The sequence below is a fragment of the Phasianus colchicus genome, chromosome 1, assembly GCF_987193195.1.
Source record: "Phasianus colchicus chromosome 1, bPhaCol1.hap1.1, whole genome shotgun sequence".
NCBI lineage: Eukaryota > Metazoa > Chordata > Aves > Galliformes > Phasianidae > Phasianus > Phasianus colchicus.
The window spans coordinates 15,400,887-15,425,752 of record NC_143436.1 but is presented as its reverse complement, the minus strand read 5'-3'; the positions used below and the strand labels follow the sequence as shown (position 1 = coordinate 15,425,752).

The 24,866-nt window shown below is 38.9% G+C and overlaps 2 protein-coding genes across 3 annotated transcripts in view; one reads left to right on the top strand and one right to left on the bottom strand.

Annotated features, from left to right (window-relative positions):
* The window catches only part of DUS4L (dihydrouridine synthase 4 like), a 37,826-nt gene extending 24,294 nt beyond the window's left edge, over positions 1 to 13,532 (bottom strand). The window contains exons 1-6 of one of the 2 annotated variants that reach the window (XM_031599200.2): positions 13,392 to 13,532; positions 13,089 to 13,210; positions 7,590 to 7,707; positions 6,151 to 6,273; positions 5,032 to 5,258; positions 1,579 to 3,415 (exon numbers count right to left, since the gene is read on the bottom strand). In XM_031599200.2, the coding sequence (XP_031455060.2) occupies positions 3,162 to 3,415; positions 5,032 to 5,258; positions 6,151 to 6,273; positions 7,590 to 7,707; positions 13,089 to 13,210; positions 13,392 to 13,501 (954 nt within the window). In that variant the 5' untranslated portion in view covers positions 13,502 to 13,532 and the 3' untranslated portion in view covers positions 1,579 to 3,161. Of the gene's footprint in view, positions 1 to 1,578; positions 3,416 to 5,018; positions 5,259 to 6,150; positions 6,274 to 7,589; positions 7,708 to 13,088; positions 13,211 to 13,391 lie in introns of those variants that run through there. The other variant, XM_031599270.2, reaches the window with a different exon arrangement.
* A 15-nt stretch (positions 13,533 to 13,547) lies between these two features.
* Positions 13,548 to 24,866, top strand: part of COG5 (component of oligomeric golgi complex 5) — a 187,336-nt gene continuing 176,017 nt past the window's right edge. The window contains exons 1-6 of the mRNA XM_031598656.2: positions 13,548 to 13,678; positions 14,201 to 14,340; positions 15,280 to 15,337; positions 18,411 to 18,465; positions 18,559 to 18,628; positions 24,184 to 24,304. Of these exons, the coding sequence (XP_031454516.2) occupies positions 13,621 to 13,678; positions 14,201 to 14,340; positions 15,280 to 15,337; positions 18,411 to 18,465; positions 18,559 to 18,628; positions 24,184 to 24,304 (502 nt within the window). The 5' untranslated portion in view covers positions 13,548 to 13,620. The remainder of the gene's footprint in view (positions 13,679 to 14,200; positions 14,341 to 15,279; positions 15,338 to 18,410; positions 18,466 to 18,558; positions 18,629 to 24,183; positions 24,305 to 24,866) is intronic.

Genomic DNA, 24,866 nt, shown 5'->3' with positions numbered 1-24,866 from the left:
CAATAGGTACCTGTCTGCTTGGGAAGGGGTTACCTGGTTTAGCTGGGCATGACCAGCTTTCTTGACACAACTATCTGAGCTGCTTTGGGAATTCTGTCCCCAAAAAATTACATCAAAAGAACGTAGTTTAAATAGCATGAATAGTAGTAAAAAATCCACGGAAAGTAAAATGGTTAGGGAGTCCTGCATCGACAGTTATCAGCAGAGCTGACTGCAGCTGCTCTCAGTCTGAAAATGTTTGCACTTAGATTTCCCAGGTCTGTGGCTTTGGGACTGTGCCTGTGTGTTAATGTGTTCCCAGTTGCTGCCAAGCAATGTCTGGATGAAAGGTTACATCCCAAATAATTGTTTATCCATAGCAAATATTGGAGAGTAATATAACCAGCCATTTCAACCTAATCTACTCTGTGAAAGCAGCCTAGGTTTTAAGAAGTATTTCTAACATGTTTTCATAAATATGTAATCAAACTCATAGATAAAACATAACCTCTTAATATATTCTGGTTATATATATATATATAATTTATATAAATATTTTATATATATATATATATATATATAATATATATATAATAAATATATATATATATTTATATTTTAGCTATTGGTCTACTGCTACTATACTTTATTGAAGCTATTAAAATGTTATTAAAGACTTTCTCTCCCTTAAATCCAGAGCAGTTTCCTTTTCTGAGCTGCATACTAGCACTGCAGACTGCTCTCCAGTAGGCTAGCTGCATATTGACAGGACTAAACTTGCACATCCCCACTGCCAGAGAGCCTGAGTCTGCACTGGCGCTCCAGGAGCTTCGTAAGATCTCTGAAAAGCTCCCTCTGCAGTAGTTGCTGGGCGCTTCGAGTGCTGCTGCTGAGCATTCTCACCAACCTGGAATGAGGTCTGAGGTAGCCGAGGAGAATTATAATGGAGTAACTTTTTGGAAACTGAAAATTAGTTAGAAAATGGAAGACCTGGTGATGCTACAAATACTTTAACTAAGGAAGGAATGTATCTGCTGGCTTTAAACTGGCTCAGTTTTCCCATGTTCAAAAGGCTCATAAAAAATATAACTGCACTCTAAAGCAAAACTGGAAGTAAATTATTTAACTGCCATGGGGATATCTTTAACGTGTATTGTAAACAGTGTAGGCTGTTCAAAGTATGGCTTTAAAACTCAAATTTTGCAATTTATCCTGTGTCAAAGCAATGAAATGTGTTCAGATTCTGACAAACTGACAAGGAGGCACGCAAATTAACCGACAGCCATTCATTTCACCACATAACAGGATGCTAAACTTCCATTGACTTTTATGGTACTTAATTGGCCAGATCAAGCACTCCTTAATTACTAGCAATATTAACTGCAACCCAGGTCTTGTACTTCAGGCAGAAATCTCTATGATTGATATCACACAGGCAGAACAACTGCTGCCTACAAAATCATCAAGTATTCAGTTCCTAAATAGGTCAGGTATTTCAAGTCCTCGAAAATACCACCACCCCACTTAAAAAAAAAAAAAAAAAAAAAAGCTTGCTTTTATGTTTTTGATTCTAATGAATCTCTTTTTTTTCCCCTCTGCTCCGTGTGGTGACTGATTTGCTGTATCATAAAATCTTAAGTAAATACTAAAACAGGACCTAGTTGATACTCTAAAGAATCCCTTTCTTATGCAAGTCAATTTTGTAGTTTTTGATTTTGATGCAGAAGACTCAAGGCATTTTCAGAACTGAAGAGAACTGAGTACTGCACTATAGTTGGATGAACTGGAAATACAACCCATATCAGAGGAGATGTATAAACTTTAATGTCCTAAACAGCAAACTAGACTTGATGACTCAGGTCACGCTTTTCTAACTCATTTGTATACCTAAACCAGAACACATTCTCTATGAAAAATAAGGTAATCTTTTTGGTCACTGCATTAAAAATACTGCAAGACTGTAGATATCTAAACAACAGATAAGGGGAATAGCATCAAAAGCAACACCCCCTTCCCCAGGTTGTCACAGTGTACACTGTAATAAACAAATTACAATCGTGTACAAAAGCAAGTAATTTATTTAGAAAATTTAGAACCATCCATTTGTATATGCGTGAAAGCACCAGTTAAAAAAACTAAGCAATTTCTTCTATGAATTTCTGTGTAAACATAGGAAGGAAACAAATTATTTGATTACAAATAATTGTACTGCACAGGCTTGTGAAATTTCCCTTGCAGAACAAATGCAGCTGGTGTGCAATGTTATTGTCTTGTTCTGATTTTCACTGTTTTCCTCCTATACAAAGATCCAAAGTGAAACGGCTGTCATGCTTTGATAAGCAACATGCCTGCAGAAAGGATGCAAGAGTCCTGCTGAGAGAATCTGTCAGCTTTTCTTTGGCCTATAAAGTTCTGGTTTGGTAGATGACTGCATTTTAATCTTTCATAGGATTATTATGTAGAAGATAACCAATACTGTATGTGGTTACACTGAACTTTCAAGCCTTGTATTCTAGATCCATACAGGTCTATACTTGATTTAAACTCTCTTCATTTTATTCTCTCCTTCCTTCTGTCATCTTATACATATTGCAGGTTTCTTTCATTATAGTAAAGGCAGAATTTTTCTGAGTTATAAATTTAGAAGATTTTAGATTGCAAAAGAAACATCTAATTTAAGAGGGTACAACGCTGGGCTTCAAAGTCTCACAGTTTTAAGCTGGAAAATTCTACTAAAATTTAAAAGCACATCTTATGTCTTATGTCAGTTAAAGCAAATATTTCTGTAATTGGTCCCTCTGTATTCTTTTGGTCATACAGTTTTGTTGTTATTTATGAGTAGTCCTGATTTTAGGGAATTCCACTAGAAAAAGGCCTTAGTTTTGCTTACTGTTGTAAGCAACTGTCTGGTGAAAAATAAATTAAATCACTGCAGTCACATAACAGCCAATCCTCTGTACAGTAATGCAATGCAAATAGAATTACACATTTGTGGAATGTGGAATATTTCTTCAATTAAATATGCTGATGTAAAAACACTAAAAATCTAAACTATCAGCCTAACCTCAGTATCAAGCTGTATTGAAAATATCCACACTGTGTTATGGATTTAATCAGTAGAAGCCCAAGTAGCAATATATCAGCTACTGCAAAGTACGAGTTTGCATACAACTGAAATGCTTTCAGCTACACACACCATAATGATGACCCAGGTAATCTAGAACTGCTGAGGTACTTGATAAAATGTTAAAAACTTTCTTTTCTTGTTTTGAAGTTATCCGTTCCATCATGTACATTAAGTGGTGGTGAAAACATGTAAAAGGAGTTCCATGCTCAAGAGCAATGTCAACCCAATCCTGGATGCACTTCAAAGGTGTTTCTTCATATCCTGCAAACATAGCTGGATTTGCTAAGAGTCCTCTAGCCACCATTACACCTTCAAATTGCAAATTAAAGCAATGAGTTACATTATAGTTAAATTTTACATTACATCTTTTCTATAGCACCTACTTTATAGCATCCATTAGAATAAGTAATGGGAGAACAACAGGGGTGAGTATTATATCTATATCAAAGAAATCAGTTTGCAGCCCAAGCCCCTGAGTGCCTACACCATCTGTCAGCTCATTTAACCTGCTGACATAACCTTCCGGAAATTCTGATGCAACACACACAAAAAAAGAAGCCTTTCTTTTCTACTTTTTAAACAGCAATTCAATACTATTCTGTTTTTATCTGCTACACACACGTAAGTCCATTCTTTAACATATAATTATGATGTAAAGACACAGGAGAAGTAAAATGCTGGAGTTATTTTAGCACAACTCAGCTGATTCACTGACCTGGAATCATTCTTCCATTAACAGCTCAAGTCTCAGTGATAGAGATCTCATGGCTCCTACTCTACAGAAAGTGTTTGTTTTCTGAATAAACCAATGCATTTGCAACTATATTCCCAAATTGTCAGATAAATCCAGCCAAACTCTATCAAAATATTTCTGTGAAAAAGTGATTGTTTTCCTGCACTGTCAACATATAATCTGTCACATTTAGTCTCTTCCTACAAAATAGGATGACCAAAAATGAAAAAAAAAAATCAGGATTGTATGAAACAAAAAAATATGCAGTTTCTGGCTTGTACTTACTGTATCTTAAACCATCATATGTTAGACAGTTTGGTGTTTTACACTTTGTTGTTCAAGAAAGTCAAACAGGCTACAAGAACATTCTTTTCTGTCAATGTATTTTCTTCCTGCTTTGTATCTGGGGTGAAAGCCACTGTAACAGCATGGCAGTTTGGTGCAAATAGTTTCTGTTGGTTTTTGTTTGTTTGTTTTGAACACCAACGATGTCAATAGAAACCTGCCACATGAACTCTTCTTATGACACTAGCTCTGTCCTGTTATACTAACTGTAAGACTCAAAGTATGCAGATCCAGAAAACTTCTTCAAGATATATATTGAACTTCAGTGTTGGCTTGAAACCACAGACAGTTGCAGGAATCTACTGAAAGCAAATAACTGCAGGGCAATTTTTCACTTCCATATTTTACCACAGTAAAGGCAAGATAAATAGATAAGAGTGCAATGCTTCACCATGTACTTGAAGTAAACCATCTTATTTGTTAAATATCCGGCTTGTTTATCTTTCTCCCTCTATACTCTTACTCTAAGAAACCCATTACCATTTGCAGGAAGTAGAGGATTTCAAGTCAAAATCTACAGTTCTATAACAAATGATCAGCTCCATAAACAGAATGGATGTCTGAAGGTCCCCCTTAAACTCCGCCACTAACTCCACTACTGAGTGATGAAAGCATAATTAAGCAAAGAGTTTTTGTAGTTTGCCTTTCAAATCTATTTGACTAAAGTGCTCCGGTTCTCTGATAATTACAAGATTCCACTTACGAGCTTATTAAGCATCTAAAATACCATCCTTCATTTGTCTCCACAGAGAAAAAGATGCAAAGAATGTCCTACTTGTAGCTAAAATAAATACTCAGAAATTTAATTTGTCAATTTACTTAGGAAGTAGGATATGTTTAATCTTACCATCTGCTCCTGTCAAGCGATGAACATTTTCAGCATCTTTTAAAGTTTTAATGTCTCCATTAGCCACAACAGGTATGTGCATGCTTTCTTTAATTACTTTAATTGCATCATAATGTACTGGCTGATGTCTTTCTTCTATATTTCTCCCGTGTACTGTAATCCATGAAACTCCAGTTGCTTCAGCTTTTTTACACAGGTCTACTGTTTTTTTTAAGTCTTCGTGTATCCTAAAATTCCAAGGAATTAAAGCATTAGCTAGCAAGCTACCTGAACTGTATAAAAGCCCTCCATGAAGAGGAGTCACCAGAGATTTCTATAAATACTTGTAAAAAAAATAAATAAATAGACTATTACTGTGGGAAGGTAAACATATATTTAATAAAGATGTATAATTTATTGAAATCACTATTTATCATTTCCCAGTTACATACCATCTCTGAAGCATGTGTGGTAATTTTTTATAGACATTAAGCAAGGGTGGCCAAGATTCTACATTAATTGTCATTACTTTGCATAACTGTGGAAAAAAAATCCAATTTATAACAGTTCTCCTTTTCTGAGGGACTGCAAACAGAGTTGAAACTTAACCAACAATATGCAAAAGCACCATGGGATGTGAAGATAAATAGTGGCTGAAATGTCAGAAAGTAAAACAGATCAACAGTTTATACAAGTTCAGAAAGTGATGAAGGGAAGGAGAATGTGTTCTTACAGCAGCTGTGTGGACTGGTTCCCAGGTTTGTTATCTGTCTTTTATAGACAGCAGCAGGTTACGAGTAAGTCCACATGGTTATAGATTATGTATTGCTTTTACTTCATGGAATTCTAAACCTTTTAACTTGTACTATCATGTCTTCTGGATTGCAACAAAATTCTGGCATCCACTCTGATATCTGGGCAAGCAGTCAAAAACTGTGCTGGTTCTACCATCTGAGGCTGGTAACCTGCCCCAGATATGCTTACCAAAACATGTCAGCAGTCATCACATTTAAGGAACTAATAATTTGTAATATTGCATTAATTACATATATTGTAGCGTAACTATTACACAAACATCTTTCTTTTGAAAAACATTAAAAAGGATTTTTCCATGTACTGCAAGTAGTGTGTTAGACATACCTTATTTTAATAGAGACTGAAAATTGAGGATTGTCGATCCGATTCCGTACATGTCTCACCATATCTCGAACTAGCTCCGGTTTGTTTATTAAGCAAGCACCATAACCTTCTGCCATTGCCCATCTTTGAAAGAAAAAATAACATTTGTATTCTACAATTGAAAAATGCAGATCAATTTCAGTTAAATGTATCAGTTTCTTTATAGCCTTTGGAATGCGTGGCTGAGTAAGCAGAGATTATAATGGCTGTAGTTTGATCATGTTTGCAGTGTGACACCAGCTTTTAGATCCTGGTTCAGTTTCTGCTTTGCTGTTATAATTTTGGACAAGTAACTAATCTGTTTAATTTTCGATCCACAAAACAGGCTTACAAGGAAGATAAACATTTAATTAACAATCAAACAAGAAACAGTTTGATATTTCCCCTCGATTGGGTCATGGCTTTCTTCTGAACAGAAAATTACTTTGTGTTGGAAAAGAACACATTTGAAGTGGAATAAGAATCTGATTTCAACAATATTATCTTTTCCTTCAAATGACAACAATTACTTATGATTGGCAGGAGATAACCTTTGCTTTTACTGAACAGCAGCATTGTTTTCTTTAAAGAATTTTCCTTATATAGGCAGATACACACAGCTCTACTACATTGAAATCCTTATGCACAAGATTTGGAAGTCTCCTATGTCTCCAGAACTGTTTTCTCAAATACTGTAATTTTAAGTCAAGAAAAGTAATTAGAATAGACAAATTAAGTAGGTGCACCATGATATTATCTCCTGCTGTCCCACATTTATTTTTGAGAGATTTACTTAGAAAAAGACTGCCTGACAAATGTATAATAAATGGTTCTCAATTGAACCAGTTAGTGAGAATCTTCATTTGTGCATTATTATTCTGCCAAGACAAAATCTTTAAATGATCACCAATTCACTGTATTTCCAAACCTAATAAAAGATGGAGGGAATTCAGTTAAGCACTTCATGAGTAATATAATCTGTATAATTACATTTTAGGGACTGTTCTTCACTTGCATAAGTCTGAGACATCAGGGACGTGGCTCATTATTTTGGAATTGCCATGTTATTCCTCAGAACGCTCTCTGGATTATTTGCAGCAAAATTCTTCTTCTGGAAAGTCAAATGCTACAGCTGCTAAATCATAGAGATGGACACCTCACTTCTGAGCCAACCCTCAGTATCTCAGAATTGAAAAGAGGCAAGACAGCAAAGTCACCTGGTGAGCATGGGCGTCTCTGAACATTCAGAGCAGCATCTCACCACACACACGTTTCGGTCTGACAGATTAAAAAGCTATTTCAATTTCAAAGTCTTTTTTTTTTTTTTTAATTAAGACAGAAATGACTATGAAAATGAAGGCCAGCATCCTTTATTCTCTAATTAATTTAATCATACTTAACCATTTTTTTCAAAGCTTTACCTCTGAGGACAGCCACAGTTTAGGTCTACTCCATCTGCGAAAGGACAGACGAGAAGGGCAGCGTCACATAAAACTTGTGCTTCTTTAGCAGCAAACTGAACGATCAATGGATTATCACCTACTCCAATGAGAAGATATTTAGAGGTTGAAAACAAGAAAAAAAAACCTAATTTTTGAATGTTTCACTACTTAAATGTGTTTAACTTTCTCAAAAATGTCAACGAATACATATTTGTTTACAATTGTCAAAATCAATAGCTTCTTTAAAAGCAGCATTCTTAATTCAGACTATTCACAAAGCAATAATAACGTAATAATAAAGTAATTTCTTCAGTTATTGTTCCTTTGTATTGTATGTTTTCTTGGATCCAGAACACTCAAACATTAAAACCAAACTGAATAAGAACATCACTAGTGCCACTGTATCTCCAACATAAACACAAACTATCTGTTCTCAATTTGGCTATTTTCCCCATTACAGCACCATTATTAAAATAAAATCTTAAGGGTCAAGCTGCACTGTCATGTAATCTCACCAGTTGTTGTACTGAACTCCAAAAAGTATGTACAGAACCAAATGTGCTCAATGGCTCCATTTCTGATAGTGATTTTTTCAGCTATTTTACAGGGTGGTACCACAGGAAGGCTGTAGGAGAGGAGCCCCAGGTGGCTGTTCATGTGAGGCTGGACACCACTTTGAGAGATAATTAAGTCACAGGCAGGAGCTGGGTATTTCTTCCCTTGATTTGATTCATTTTTCAGCCCCTCCTGGAAGAGCCCAAAACAAACCCTAGAAATGGTCAGGTCACAGGAGGGGGCCCGGTGCCACTTGCTTTGATTTGGCTGGTGTCTGGTATCTCAATCCATCCCGGAATTGGAGCCATCTACAAACATGGCTGAGGGACTGTCCTTGCCCTTCTCACTGCTGCATCCCTCCTTTGTTCTGTGCCACGCACCCCCCTTGTCAACATGCTTGATGCAGGACCAGGACCAGTGATCTCCTTTTCTTTCTTTAAGCTGTTAAGTAACCCAAAATTTACTTGAATTTCCTATAAAACTGCACAGCTTAAGCAGACAGAATTGCAGATGCAGGATAACTGTTTTATGGATATTTCCTATTACAGTTTATGTTTTTTCCTCTTCTGCAGAGACCCTGGGTGTTGTTTCACCTTGATCTAACCAGAGGGATTTGCAAATCTAGACACCCCTGCCTTCCCAGACAGGATATGATACAGGAACTCTGCTGTAACTGACTACAACACTGCCAGAGCCTTGCCAGAGGCCTCCTCATGCTATGCCATTGCCCATGCATAGGGCAATGCAGACTTTCTCATTGCTCACCACTGTGCTACATAAACTCTCAAACTCTTCCTTTTGACTACAGCTGTAGCTGTGAGAAGTCTTTCTTCTCTACACAGGATTTTAACAATTATTTATTTTTAACTTATTGAAATAAATCTGCTCTTTATATGAAAATCTTTATGAAACCAGAACAATGTGCTGAAAGTACGATTACCTGCTTGTTTTGCTGAAAACACCTACTCTGACGATGCCTACAACACATTGCATACTTTCTGGAGCTGCTAAGAAGTATTTCCTGCCAAAGAGAATTACACTTCAAACATGATCTGTTCCACACTTGTATCAGGCTGCTTACAGACTGCTGTGTTTTGCTATAGCTGTGTATGACACACAATCATTAACAAAAAATTTCTATTGTCCTTGTTTCTATTTAATGTAGTCATTTATGGTGAAAACACAGCAACTTTTAAACAGCAACAATGAAGGAAGAAAAGATGTCTTACAGGAATACATTATCAAGCAAACCAAAGAGAAAAAGAAAAAAAAAACACAAGAAAATTTAGCTTCCTGAAGTAGGACATAAATGTAAGGCACAGACCATGCTGATATTCCAAAAAATCCAGACTCAACAAAAGATGTTAAAGAATCAGAAAACTGAGCGTACTACTGAGGCAGCTTCCAGTAGCTACAAACTCTACCCATCCTTATCCCAGGTCCTTTTTTGCTTTAATGCCAGCATGGCTGGGTTTTGTCCAGTACGCAGAGCTGGAATGAGAACAATATAGGCAGAGGCTGTTTTCACAGATTTTTCTCTAATGGGAAACCAAAGTGCCAGTGCTCCTCAGAGTGGGTCTGGTGAACTATTTGTGATCTACTAAGTCCTGCAGAGAGCCAGATGGTCATTTGGAACAGGCTCTCTTCTTTGACACCTACTGCATTACATTAAAGGCATCTAAAAATATCTCAGTATTAGCACTTACTTTCCAAATAAACTATTGCTGCAGTTAAGAGGGATGGAGAACAGGGTAAGAAAAATATCTGAGCACCAATGGAAAGGAAAGAGTCAACAAATGCACACAGCATGTGTACCTCTGGTACTGAACAGACAGTAAATGCTTCTGAAGATTTCCCTGTCTTAGTGGAAATTACAGAGTTCTTGAAGTAACGGAGCTGAAGTCAGAGAGGGCAGCAGTATTCTCTCAGTTAAGAAACTTCTATAAGTTACCTAAAAGTCTAGCATGCCACAAAAAATCCCTTTTGTATTTTCAAAACAGTGTCCATTTAGACAGTGCTCTAGCTGAAAAGATTTATATTGATACAGCTAATATACTGGAATAATCCCAGGCTCCTTGTTTCTCAGCTGAGTATTAAGTAATAAAAATGCTAAATAAAATAATAATTAAATTCTTAGCAGCAGACACAAGGAACATCTACCACTATTTTAGAAATACACAACAAAGAAATGTCAATGTCAAAAACAAAACAAAACAAAACAAAGAGCAAAAATTGCAATTGCAGGCTCCAAACCTACTCTGTTCATTACAGTAAAAATTGTCCAGAAAATTAAACAAATCGATATTAAGATTTTACAATCAGTTGTGGAGCTATTTGTTAAAAGCATAAATGCTAATAATGTAAATACTGTTATTCTGGCTGAGCTGTTTTTGGAGGCTGTAAAATTAAGGCCAGCTTAAAAGAGGTGAGTAGGGAGAAGATATTATTTACAATACTAGAACATTTCATCCTGCGCTCTTTGTCAACAGGCAATAAGGTTACAGCAAACAGTGAGAAGAATTTCCTCTTTCCCCATCCCATTATCTGCCAAAAGACACTACAAAGCCAATCCATAGAACTTTACAGGACATTGTGAAGATGAAAAGTATAAACAGACACAAGGGGTGGGACAGTTGCGCTCTGACCTCTGAGCTGTATATATCAGTTATGTTCTTATTTGTTTCTTTTGAACAACAAAAAAAACTCAAGCTTTCTTCCAAGTTGCACTTCATTAATAAGAGTCTACCTGCGCTTCCCAATGGGATTCTTCCCTACAAATGACCTGCTGTATTCAAATAATGCAAGAAATCGCAGACTGTACTTCTACTACTACTACATATACACTTACCAAACCATTCACTCAGTGGCATGAACAGATGGAATCATTATCCTCTGTACATCCTACAGGCCAACCTTACTAGCACTTCAGCAGTGCTTTCTCCATTCCTCTAGTTGTAGCCCATGCTTATGCATTCCTTGCTCCACTTCTCTCCTGCAGCCACTTCATGCCAGCTGATCTGTATCTGTACTGTCATCTCTTCCCTTCCAGAAGTTGGACTCAACAATCCTTATGGGTTCTTTCTAACTTGAGATATTTTATGATTTTATTCTATGCTGCTTTTCTCCCTTACCTAGCCAGGACTCTGTATAGCTCCATATATATATATGGCTCTCTCTATATATAGAAACATAACCAGAGCATATATATATATATATATGCTCTGGTTGTTTCTATACCACATCTGAAGCCTTATTATGAATCCTGGCTATGCTTCTATTCCCTGGACTCTTCTTGCTCCTTCTATCAGTCTTTTGCCATCTCAAGGAGTCCACCTTCCATTTTACCACCTGATAATTTAAAATTCTGTTTCTTTTATCAATCCCCATATTAGATGTCTGATCTATTCATTTTTTCCCCTTTATGAACCCTCTCATTTTTGTTAGAAATCAGAAAATATGATATGGTAATGGGTTAAGCATATGTACAAGAAACAGCAATTGCTGGCAGAAGAACTTTATGATCCTTATGAGCAGACAGAAGGCCAACCATATCGTGGATTGCATTAAGAGAAGCATGACCAGCAGGGAAAGAAAGGTGACTCTGTTCTTGTGAGACCCCATCTGGAGTACTGTGTCCAGTTCTGGAGCCCCCAGCACAAGAAGGACATGGAGCTGTTGGAACAGTCCAGAGGAGGGCCACAAAGTTGGTCAGAGGGCTGGAGCACCTCCCCTACAAGGACAGGCTGAGAAAGCTGGGGCTCTTTAGCCTGGAGGAGGTCTCTGAGGAGACCTTATAGCAGCCTTCCAGTACCTGAAAGGAGCCTAGATGAAAGCTGGGGAGGAACTTTTTATAAGGGCAGGTAGTGACACGACAAGAGGAAATGGCTTTACACTGGAAGAGGGTAGATTTAGTCTAGATATTAAGAAGAAATTCTTTACTGTGAGGGTGATGACACACTGGAACAAGTTGCCCAGGGAGGCTGCGAATGCCTCCTCCCTGGAAGCATTCAAGGCCACGCTGGATGGGGGTTTTACAACCTGGTCTAGAGGGAGGTGTCCCTTTCTACAGCAGAAGGAACTAGATGATCATACCTTCCAGCCCAAACCATTCTTTGATTCTATGATTATCTTTTACTGGCTCTGGCTGGGATGCAGGTAACTTTATTTATAGCAGTCTGTATAGTGCTGTGTTTTGAGTTTTGTGGCAAAAAAACCCATCATTGATAATACAACAATGCTTCAGCTTTTGCTGAACAGTGATGGCAGTGTCAAAACTAATTTTTTACCTGTGTCTGCTCCCCAGCAAATAGGCCAGGGGTGGGCAAGGAAGTGGACAGATCTAGATCTCACCAAAGGAATATTTCATACCATGTAATGCCATGTTCAGCAATAAAACTGCGGTGGTGAGGAAAGATGAAAGTAGTTTGGGGTGTGGAAATAGTGTAAGCCATTTCAATGTATTAGCACGAGAAGAAATTTCTCCTAACATCAAAATTGAACCCTCCCAGACACAACTTAAGGCTGCTCCCTCTCATCCTGCTGCTGTTAACCTGGGAGCAGAGGCCGACCCCCACCTCACCACAGCCTCCTTTCAGGCAGCTGCACAGAGCAGTAAGGCTCCCCGAGCCTCCTCTTCTCCTGACTGACCCATCCCAGCTCCCTCAGCCGCTGCCATCACAGCTGTGCTCCGCACCGCTCACAGCTCCGCTGCCCTTCTCTGGACGCACTGCAGGGCCTCCATGTCTTACGTGCAGTGAGAATCCCACAGCTGAACACAGCACTCGAGGTGCAGCCTCACCGGTGCCAAGCGCTGAGGGATGATCACCCACCTGTCCTGCTGGCTGCACTATTTCTGATACAAGCCAGGATGCCGTTGGCACATAAAGCATTCCAAGAAGAGAGCAGCGTGTTTCCCAGCATTACCTCTGTTAGTTGTGAACTCGCTGTCCCTGGCTTTGGCTGACCTCACGAAGTCGGCCGCCACGACCATGGGGGTGTAGCACAGCTCGCAGCCGTACCGCCGGACCAGAGTGCGGAACGCCAGCCTGCGGGGACAGGGACACGGAGCGGACGCTCAACTCGTGAGCCGCTCTAAAGCGCCGCTCTTAAACGCAGCGCTGCGGGGACGCGTAAATAGAACCCAAGACAAACGCGTCCGCGTCTGTCGCGCCCTTAAACAACCCCAGAAGGCTCACGCCGCCCGGCGCGCCGCCAGCAGTTACTCACTTGGAGTAGCGGACCATCGGGGCGCACATCTTCACCACGTGCCCAGCCCGAAACAGGCCCGCCGGGTCCCTCCCCGGGCACCGTTCGCGTTCCGCCACGTCCCCGCTCATGTGGAGCGAGCTTTCTCCTCACGGCCCCGCCACGTCCCGCCCCGCCCCGTCGCTCCCTCTGCCATCATCGCCGCGCGCCGCCGCCGGGCAGTGACGCGCGGCAGGCTCCGTCGGGCGGCATGGAGGAAGCGGGCGGCGGAGCCGCGGCCCCGGCGCTGGCAGAGCTGCAGGCGGACGGTGAGGCGCGGTCCTGGCGGCGGTCGGAGGCCGGGGCGAGCGGGGCGTTGGGCCTCCGTGGTGTCGCGTCGCGTGGCAGAAAGTTTGTGGGGCGGAGGGGAACGGGATGGCGGGCCCCGTTCCGGGGCTGTGCTGCCCGGCTGCTCCCCTCAGCGGGGGCTGCCCGGCTGCTGCCCGCGTCCGCCGCTCCTGAGGGGCGGTGTGTGTGGGTGAGCCTGGCCGGCCCTCCGCGCCAAGTAGCGCACATCTTACTTCGTTAAAAGTCACCACCGGAGTACAGTTTCCTTACGCAGCACAGGTTGGCCCCGTTGTAAGAAGCAGTGCGGTTCCATGAAGTTGTGGGTTTTGCCACGCTTTGGTCGCAGTCTGTTCTCAGACCGGCCTCCCGCGCTGTGTTACACGAGGTGCGGGATGTGCGCTGTTCCAGCTGGAGGAAGCGGCGGTCTGAGCGCTGCCTGCTGTAGGTCATCCCTCAGCGCGACTGGTTTGAAGTGTGAAGATAAGATCTGAATCGTTTTTCAGAGTGTTACGCTGACTTCTTCAGAGAGGACTTTGATGTGAAAGCTTACACGTCGCAGTCGATCCATCAGGCGGTGATAGCTGAGCAGCTCGCAAAGCTTGCCCAAGGTATCAGCCAGCTGGATAAAGAGCTTCACGTACAAGTAAGCGTAAAGCATGCCTGGTGCTCGGGGGTGGTCGATAAAGTGATTAAAAGCTGATTAGTCCAATGATCTTTGCTTCTGACGTTGCTTGGCAACTGAAGGTACAGCTTGAAGTAAAAAGAGCAGCAAATGAGATGCTAACTCCATGTAGCTCCCCTCAAGGAGCTGTATGCTGTTTTGCTTTCAGTTTCTGCACTCAGTCTCTGTGTGCATGGAGGTTCCGCTATTCCTTGTCAGGGTTCCCTGACTCTTCCCAAAAGATCACATGGGCTATCAGAACAACTTCCCTGTGTTTTGGTATGATGGTTGTGAGAAGACAGTGCATGACTTGTTCTGTGCTCTTCTGTCCTGTGCTGGACAGTAGCCCAGGCTTTACACCTTAATTTTAACTGGGCAAACACAACCTGTGCTAACACACCTCCACGCCTTCAAAAGGAGTTTAAATTTGGATATTCAAAGGCTCAATGTTAAAATTCAAGTGGACACTGCAAATCTCATTGATCTGGCTGTGAGAGTACATGATAAGTTTGTGCTTGGTTTGAAAAACTGTTGCCCCTGCATTGGTAAATTCTTTGAAAGTTAGTTTCTCAATTTCATAAATAGAAATGAAAACATTAATAATGGGAATATACGTTATTACTGTGTTATTATTAAGCTTACACTTACAGCTACTGTTATATATCAGTGTGTGTTGAAACATGATTGATTGTTTTTCTCACTTATATTAATACATCAACTATAGTGCAATATCTGACTCTCCCATTTTGAGCTTACCGTTTTGTGAATCAAAATGCGTTCTGAAAATGCTTTCATTTGCTTTTTTTTTTTGATCTGTTTAAGGAAATATGATGATGATATTTTGATAGCCGTTTCAGGCACACATTTCCATTCTTATGTCATTGTTTCTATTTTCTTTCTCTCTCTTTTTTGTTTTTAAAGGTTGTTGCAAGACATGAAGATCTGTTGGCTCAAGCAACTGGAATTGAATCCCTAGAAGGTAAGATCCATCTACTGAATGCTCACTAATTTCTATAAGCAGGGGAGCATTTTAAATTTCTACATGGGAACATCATTCACTTTGGTTAATAATGTAGCAGATACAGATCTTACGACTGAGAAGTTGTGGCAGCTTTTTTTTTTTTTTTTTTCTTATGTCAGCAGATGGAGCTCCTGGGAGAAGATTTGGCTGATACTTCTCTGGAGTAACTATTGCATTGGCAAAAACCTTAATAATCTGTTCTAAGCAACTTTAGCAATCAAGTCTTATTGACCTTTTAATACCTTTTTTTAATAAATAAGCCTAATTTTACTGCAATATCTGTGAACATCAGTACCAAGTTTGTAAATGCTTCGTGTGGACATTGCATGATTTGCAAATCTTAACTGAAGAGGCATTAACACATAATTATAACTGCACTGAAACACTGAGATTTTTCTTTCTAGTAAGAAGCTACTAGACTAAATCCATACATTTGTCATTCACTGACTGGGTTCTGGCTTTTAAAATAAATTGCTGACATGTAAATACTTTACCTAGAAACTGTGAAATGTGTACAGAAAACTGATTACAGAATATAATTCTTCTCCTTGGTGCTCATTAGACCAGCCGTTCTGCTTTGTGACACTTGTTGGAAACTTCATATGTGGGGTTTGGTGGCTTTTGTTTTGTTTTTGTGCAGAAAGATATTTCCTTTACAGTATGCCTGTTTGCATATACCATGGGATTCAAGCATATCTCCTTCTCCACCTACTCTAGTAATCAAGTAACCCACCTTTCTCCCTTCTGCTTTTAAGTTATGTCATAACCAGAGAGTTTCTGGTTGCTGATGGTTATTGTACCTCCTGAGCCTTTGTGAAGTATTGCATACACTATTCAACTAACATTACTAACATTTACATGAAGGTTTAAAAAATAGAGAAATGCATATTTAATCTAGCAGTGATAATCCCCAAATATTTTTTAAACAGCTGGAAAATTAAAGCATGGGAAGTGTGAAATCTGCTTATCCTCCAAACAAGGAATCTATCATCTACATGATGATCATCTCCCAATTTGTTCTGATCATCTTCCGCAGTTCTGTGGAACTGTGTGTTCAGGAATCATGATTCTTTTGGAAGGCATTCCTGCTTAAAACTGCTCTGAAGCAAGAGTGAAGTACTTCAAAACAGCTATTCAGAATTAAAATATTTCTGTAGGTGAGGTGTAGTAAATAAAGCATTTTACAGCCGATAACTAGAAGTTGAAATAAAATTGAATCTGCATAAAAATTCTTGATTGTTTTCCATTGATACAGTGTTATTCTCCTTAAGAGGTTCTTTCTCTTCTGAAACATGAGAAGGCTCTAATCCTGACATGTTTTTGACACTTAAGACATCAATTGAAACTACAGTTCTATGCAAACACAGATGATATTTTAAGTATTGCAAAACTTGCTTCTCTCTGCAGTGCTTGGGCTACACATGATTACTGTAATATGGCCACTGTAGAAGAAATGAGTCAATATAAGTAAAAGAAAAGAGAAATGTTAATAGGAAATTTAATTATGAAGTTAGAAATCATAGCTCAGAGTGTCTTCATAAGTTTAGTTCAGTAATCTTCATCTACTTACTTTCTTGACATAACTCACAGCATGCATAGTCATTTGGATATGTGAAAGTGAATCTCATTAAATATTTCAAATTAATTAACCTAACTGGTAGAGTAAATTCCCAGGGACTTCTTTTCTTCCTTTAGATCTGTATACTCTGCTAGTGGTATACTGATTTGGTATAAATACTCTTTTCTGGTTCTGTTTCTATAAATAACTCACCAGATATCTTCAGTCACCTGCTAGCTCGAGATAGGCTAGGTAGTATCTTATATAGCAGATGCAGAGTGTGGATTACCTTTTCAGCCATCCTAATAATGCCTTTAGGCAAGAGGAACGTTACGTTGCTGTAAAGGGTGCAACAGTCATAGACATAGCAATGTCGTGTTATTTGCTGTCCCCTATTTGAGTGTAGAGTAGAAAATTCAGCCCACTGTGACGTCTTTTCTCTGTCTCTCATATCTTCATCTTTTTATCCATGAGGATTGTGTGCCTGCCATTCCATTTATAAATATAAGAGAACTTCTGAATCTATCAGTAAGCCAAATTAATAATTCTGAACTGTGGAGAAAATGGGAGTAGGCCTATTTGTACAAAATAGATGAAATAGTTTCAGTAGCTGTAGCCTTGTTTATATTCTGTCTTTCTGTATCATATGATAGTTTTGTTCAATTTGATGAAGATTGGCTTGCAAACAAGGCTTTACAAGCACATAGGATGTTTGAGAGTGCTAACAAGAATTGAAACAAAAATAAATTCATAGGTCTGTGTTTTTGTAACTTAATTAAATTCTCAGCAGGCTGATTCCATATTGCAGAAGTGACTATTACCCTTGACTGCTCTGTTTGCAATTTAGCAAGGAAAGAACAACTCTGCTTGTGGGTTTTCCTTTGTGCTGCTTTTCCAAACTAATCTGGAACAAACAAGATTAGGGTAGCTTGCTCTGTTTGTAATCTAAATTAGATGATCTCACAATGACATACCTTACTTTTTTGCTAAAGGTGCTTATGCACAGAAAGAAAACCTTGAAATGGCATTGCTTCTCAGTTCTCCTTGCCTGCTGGTTTCTCTGATTTGCTTAGTTCCTTTGTTGTGGCACTTTTTTATATCATGTTCTGGTGTTTGTATCGGTTATATGCCTTTGAACATCAGTCCTGATCATCATTCTTTTAGAAAACAGCATACTCTAAATATTAATTGAAGCTTAACATATGATGAATTCCAGAACAATGCATCTTCGGCAGGATTTTGTTCTGTAACAGTATTTTTTTTGTAGTAGTAGTAGTGGTCAGTAATTGCTTATTGCCTTCTCAGTTTATTTCTAAATACTCTGTCTCTCAATCATTTCAATATCTTTGAATGTTTTATTATAAAGGGAGATTGTTTTCTTTTAATACAGAAGTAGTCTGCTGTAGATGTCAGTGGTAGAAAGAATTATTCTTTCATGAGTGTTACTTATAAAACATCTGCTTTATTTTGCAGGTGTTCTCCAAATGATGCAGACCAGAATTGGTGCTCTACAAAGTACTGTTGATAGGTATGTCATTCTTGATGTGATTAGAAAGTCTGAATTCTTACTTGTTCTATCGTGCTATTTATTAATACCTCCATAAATAAACTTTATTTTCAGAATTAGAGCCAAAATTGTTGATCCCTACAACAAAATAGTGTCTCGCACGGCTCAGCTAGCAAAGCTTCAGGTAAGTTGTATTAGAAATATGTTTTAAAAGTCTTTTTTAAAGTGTTTCATTTCCCAGTCCTCTAGAGCATTAAGAAAAGGTGACTCATCAGACATGAGTGGGATTTTCATACTCCAGTAGACTGGAGTTTGCTGTCAGCATTTCTCAGTAAAAATCACTATTCGTGTGTCTCCTCATGAGCTGCTGAGAGGAGCTTCATATTGCAAAGTGAAAGCTGACCTTTGCACTAGCTGCTTTAGTTTTCTTCCAGATGAGGGAAAGAGTGAAAGGCTGTCAGAGTACAGGTTAATTACATTTTCATTTCTGTCTGGGTATATTTAATATTATGATGTAGTTCTCTAGGAGGCACTCTTTTCCTCTACACGTGTGTTTAACTGCAGTTTAGTAAAGAGTTTGGGGAGTAATTCTTAAAATATAGCCATGGTGCAACTTAGGGAGCCAGTTGGAGTTCTGGTGTATAAGCCCAGGTGTACAGCTGTTCCTGTCTTTTAAATGGAGTCTACAGAGAATGTAGTTTCTTTTAAAGAAGAGCAGTGGGGGGGAGCTTTTTCCCAACAATGGTGAGATAAGCGTTGAACACTTCTATTTTTAACTTTATTGCGGTTGAAAACTACCCCATTCATCCCATGGATGTAGCTGCATTCTGTTCAGTAACACAACTCCAAATCAGGAAAGGTCTAAAGAATTACTGTTTGAACTGTTTCTCTTAAAAAAAAAAAAAAAAAAAAAAAAAAAAAAAAAAGTTGCAAAACTAAGAACTTATCTGCTGGTAGCTGAAATTTGAACTGTGGATATTTGCTCAAGTAGGTTGCTATTAGCTTGTAGAGCACAAGCAGATGAAGCTGCAATCAGCTGTACAGTTTCTAGTCCAGGAATGGTGGAGCAAGTAAGTGTGCTGGACTCTCGGCTGGAGGTCTAATATTTTCTATCTGATTTTCAGAAGTAGTGAAGTTCAGGAGGAAGCTCTTACCAATCTGTTCAGCCAGGTTGTTCAGCTGCTGCTCCTATGATTCTCAGCTCCAGCTGTCACTGTTTTTGCCACTGGGTGAAATTTCTATGACTTTCACATACCAGGCTAGGTTCAGATTTTATTTTTTCTTCTCTGGTGTACAATTTGCAGCAGTGGGAGAAACTATGGGAATTTGGAGTGAAAGGTGATGACTGTTTATTCTCTGGCCTTATGTGAAGTCAAACTGCAGAAGTCCCTGAGGTTGGGAGGTGTCTCTTGGGTTCGCTTTGCTTCCTCTTTGGTGTAGTAGGGATATGGTCTTGCATGGATTTTTCTGTAATGTAAAAGCAGCATGTACCCAGGGGCTGGGGTTGTTTCTCAACCTATGCCAGGGCAGTTGTAATATCTGACTCTTCTGGGCTGTGAGTCTTCTTAATCCAAATGCCAGTCCAAAAAAAAAAAAAAAAAAGAGAGAGATGCAGGGTAAAGGGAGTCTGCTGGGCTGCCCATCCTCGTGTCCCTAGCTGCCTACTTAGCTGTGCACAGAAAGAGGAAGGATCACTGCAGCACTGCTGTCAGTGGCAGTTCTCAGCGAGAGGGCTGCTGTCCGTTCCTGTGTTGGCAGATACACAGGAGTGCATTATGATGCTGTTGTGTCTGTTTAACTGGCAGCCTTGTTTGCTCAGGAAGGAAGGGTATCAGCACAGCAAACAGTTTGCTTCCTGGCTGTGGCAGGGCTTATGAAATGACATTGCTTACTTCTGTACCAAATGCAAGATGTATAGCACGGATAGTCAAACCTGCTAATTTTATCAGCTGATATACAGTCAGTAGAATAAGTTAAAATAAATAAATAAATAAATGACTGATAAAAGACAGTGCTGTCAAAGTAAGTAGGGTTGCTAGTTTCCTTTGCTGATTTGTGTGGTGTTTAAGGGCCTCTTGTATTCATGATTGTATTGCTTTAGTGCTTCTTCTTTGATTGCTATGGGATTGCTCCCAAACTGAAGGAGTATTTGGCTTGCATAAAGCTGGATTTTCACCATCCTTAATTGTTTTTAATATAGTCTTGCTTTTTCATAAACATTTTCTCTGTAAATTCATTGTCAAACTACAAATCTAGTTCTGAATTCTAAATCTCTGTTGTATACTTGTGTATATTATGTCTTGCTTTGTTCTTATGGCTCCATGGCATCCCAGGGGAGCAGCAAACTCACAGAGCTTACTTCCTGCTTTAAATCATCCTATCCTCTTCTGAGCATATTCATAGTCTTTCCATGCCATATCACAAGCTAAATGGAATAAGTTAACAGCTGAAATATGTAGACAGAGAATTTGTCCTTCAGAGGGTTATTTTCTGTGCATTTCTGTCTAACCAACTACTTCCCTATGTCCTCTTAATTTTGGATATCTTCATGTTTAGAAATCCCTATGATATCTGATTTTCTTTAAAGCTTTTTATTTAAAAAATCCACAAAATTGAAATAATATTTATACAATAGAAAACTGTTCTCTCTTTGAAGTGTCTACTAGTAGCAGAATTCATGCTGGTACCACAGTACATCATTGTCCATGTAGTCTTAAGATGGTGTACTGTCCCACTTTTCTTTGGGCTTGTATTACATACACATTCACTTGCATTATGGTCTAGTAGATATGTGCAGTTGCATGTATGAGCCATGCACTAGCAGTTTCAAGTGATCTAATAGTCTCAATAATTTCCTAAAATTAACGTAAGATTAAAAGGGGCTTTTTGTTTGAATTGCAGCAATAATGTCTTTGTTATTGTTGATTTAAATTTCAGCAGATAGCTAACGTGTAATCTCCAGAAAAATTGTGTTCGATTTTGAACTTAATGAAAAGCCCTGGGACTAACCCAGGCTGCTCTCTGCTTTTTCCAAATAAAGTTTTGCTTTAACCATGGAATTTGTGTTTAGATAAAAGTATTTCCTTTAGAAAAGCATGCTGTATTGACCTCCAGGAATGACTGTTTCCTGAATTAATTCAGACTTCTGTGGTGCAGGAGGTCAGGGGTTGATGATTGAGCATTCATGAACAGCTCTGCTAGTAGATTCTGTTAAATTACCATTGTACAGTCCTCATATATGCATACTTTTACAGTATTTGAGAGTTTTATTAAGTTGAACAATTCACAAAAATGCCAGTATCCCTGTGAAATACGCACAGTGTGCTCATTAGTGATGGCCGTGAAGTTAAGGGTGCATCCTTAGTGTCTTTGGAAGACATCTTTTTTTTTTTTTTTCTTTTTTGCTCTTGGATCTAAATGCAACATTTCCTATCCCTTATTCAGCTTGACAGTCCTTTTACAATATTGTTTCTTGGAATGGGAGACAACAAACAACAATGAAATAAAAAAAGAGGGTTTTTTTTTTTTTTTTTGTCTTTTGCATGTTAAGTACGAGATGCTCAGAAGATAACTGAAGTCCTTGGGAAAAAGTTAGCCAGAGGTACACAGCTGGATGAGAAAATTAAATCTGAAGGCAAAGTAGTAATCATAGAATCACTGAGGTTGGAAAAGACTTTAAAGATCATTGAGTCCAACCACAACCTAACCATAATACCCTAACAACTCTCCACTAAATCATGTCCCTGAGTACCTCAGCCAAACAGTTTTTAAACACATCTGATGAGGCACAGTGAACTGTATAAAGAGCTATTTTTGATTTATCTTGCAGAAGTTTTGTTCAGAGATATGGAAGTGATATGTGGATCAAAACTTTTTCTGATTAAAGGAATGCATTAATTAAAACTGATACGTTAATCTCTCCAGAGCAGGATAAGCCCCACTTGGTTCTCACTAAAGATAATAGAAATCATGTGGCTCAGTCATCCTGGACGGCTTAGGGAACTTGCACTTAGTGATACACGGCACTGTGCCAGCAGCAGTGAGAGTCAGTGTGCTGTCAGTGATTTGTCTCACTGGGGCTTTGTAATATTCTTTGTTGTGCCTAGATATTGAATACAAATTAAAAATGAAATTTGTGTATTTCCACTGGTTTGTGCTGGCATACAGTAGAGCTTGGTGAGTTGTGCAATCCACTAAACATCGGTAGAAGGGACTTATGTATATTTTCATATGTGTACTTAATAATTGTTTTCAAAACTTGAGTTTGAAAGGACTTAAAGCCTGTCAGATTCTAAATATATTTGTGTGTATTTTAAGTAATTTTTGATTTCATTTTTCTGTCTATAAGACAAGACCTTTCAAGAGGCCTTCTCTTCAACAGCAGGGAAAATATCTCATAACAACTGTGTCTTACTCATCCAAATTTCATATTTTACCACCTTTTAGTCTGAATACAGATGCTGGAGACATGTTTTAAAGTAATGTTGCTCCCCCTGTAGCATGCATCTCCTAACTTCACCGACCCATCCAGATGAGTTCCATTTTCTCTGCTCATTCTACAGCTTCTCTCATTGCTGGTCTCTTTCAATGAAGACCTGCATGTGTCTTTAGGACTTCTCTTATGGTGGAGTTCTGAAGCAGTGTTTCCCTGGGAAAGACGTGTACTGAAACTATCTAGGCTTCGATGCCAGCACATTTAGTTGCCACTGGGGCATGTCAGGCAGTCCTGAAGCTTGTGTTTGCTATGCTTAAATGACACAGTAATTCAACTCAGTATTACCTGAGTTGTGTAGTTTAGAAGCAGCTTGGGGATCTGTCCTATATAGCAGCTTGTCATCACTTCATGCCCACCGTCATCAGAACCCTCTTTCATTGTAAGGCTTAAAACATTCATCATACACGTGGTGTAACTCACTGCTTGTCTGCCTCCATTCATTTACTGTGTGGAGCAGGAAAAACTGTTTGAAGGTCTTAGTTGAGTGAAAAATGGTGAAAGTCATATGTTTGATTCAGATGTCAGCAATACCTTTGCTCTGAATTGGTGCTAATGAAAATACAGTGCAGATGTATTTCCTGAAAATCGGTGTATGATCCATCTTAATTTTTAGCCAGGAATGGGGTGCGCTTTTGCAAACCTGTCAAATAATACGAAGTGACAGATTGATAAATGTGGGTAAATGGCCTTATGAAATTTTTGATGAAAATGGATTTTTCTATCTATTCCTACCATAAGAGTCAATATCTGTAAAATAACACTTTAAACCTTTAAGTTTTTATTGTTCTCTGCTGTTTTACTTACTTTGGATCGATACTTAATTGACAAAGCCAACTTCTTAATTTTACTAAAGCTTAGAGATGGGAGAACTACTGAGGGGAGCTGCGTAGTGCAAAATGAAACTCACTTCTGCTTGGAAATAGAACATGTCACTCTCACAGAGTTCTGAGTTTGTCTCTTTTTTCTTTTTTTCTTTTTTTTTTTTTTTGAGGGGGAAGGAGCTGCTAGTAATGGCAGCATAATCTTAGCCTGGTAAATGTAATTTCCAGCTTTTGATGTTATCTGCCTGTATTGCATTAGGTAGTGAAAAAAGGTCCTTAAAAACAGGCTTTTTGTATTCTGAAGTTCCTTGTTTTTATTCAAATTTGTGTTTCCTTTGGTTAAAATGTTTCCATATTAGAAGCCTAAAATTACGAGATCAGAGTGTGCTGATAATATCCCCTAATGCTGTGATTTCTCCATAGGCTGCCTGTGACTTGCTGCGGAGGATAATACGCATCTTGCATCTCAGTAAGAGACTTCAAGGACAACTGCAAGGAGGAAGCAGGGAGATAACAAAAGCTGCCCAGAGTCTCAATGAACTTGGTGAGTCCTTCTTGCTTTTAGAGGCATTTTTAGCTTGTGCTCATATGACTCACGCTGGTGTTTGACTTTGCAAGAAAATGAAGAAACTCCTATAACTTGTTAGTGTGGTTCTCACTGTCTGCGTCTTGGTTTGAGTTGGGAAATAGTACGAACAGAACTCACTTAGTTCTGATTTCAGTACTTTTGTTCAGAATCTTCGTTTTTTTCATGACTTCTCCAGATATAATTATTTAATAACATGAACTTTCTGCTACAAAAGTTTACTTTTTTGGGCAACGGTTTTTATAGATCAGTTAATTTCTCACTAGTTTATGCTCATATGAAATACCTTCAGAGGTGATGGGTATTATGTTTATCTGCACTATAATAAGGCATAGTTTGAATTACAGTTTGTGTCTTGAAAGAAAGTGATTGTCCTTTTGACCTTTATTAAAACCATATGTGACGTGATACACAGAAACCTAGGCTAACTCAGATATTGGAAGCATTCTGCTCCAGAAGTGACTCATTTACTCTCTATTTTACTAGATTGTAAAAAGTGTGGTAAAATACTTCTCATGAT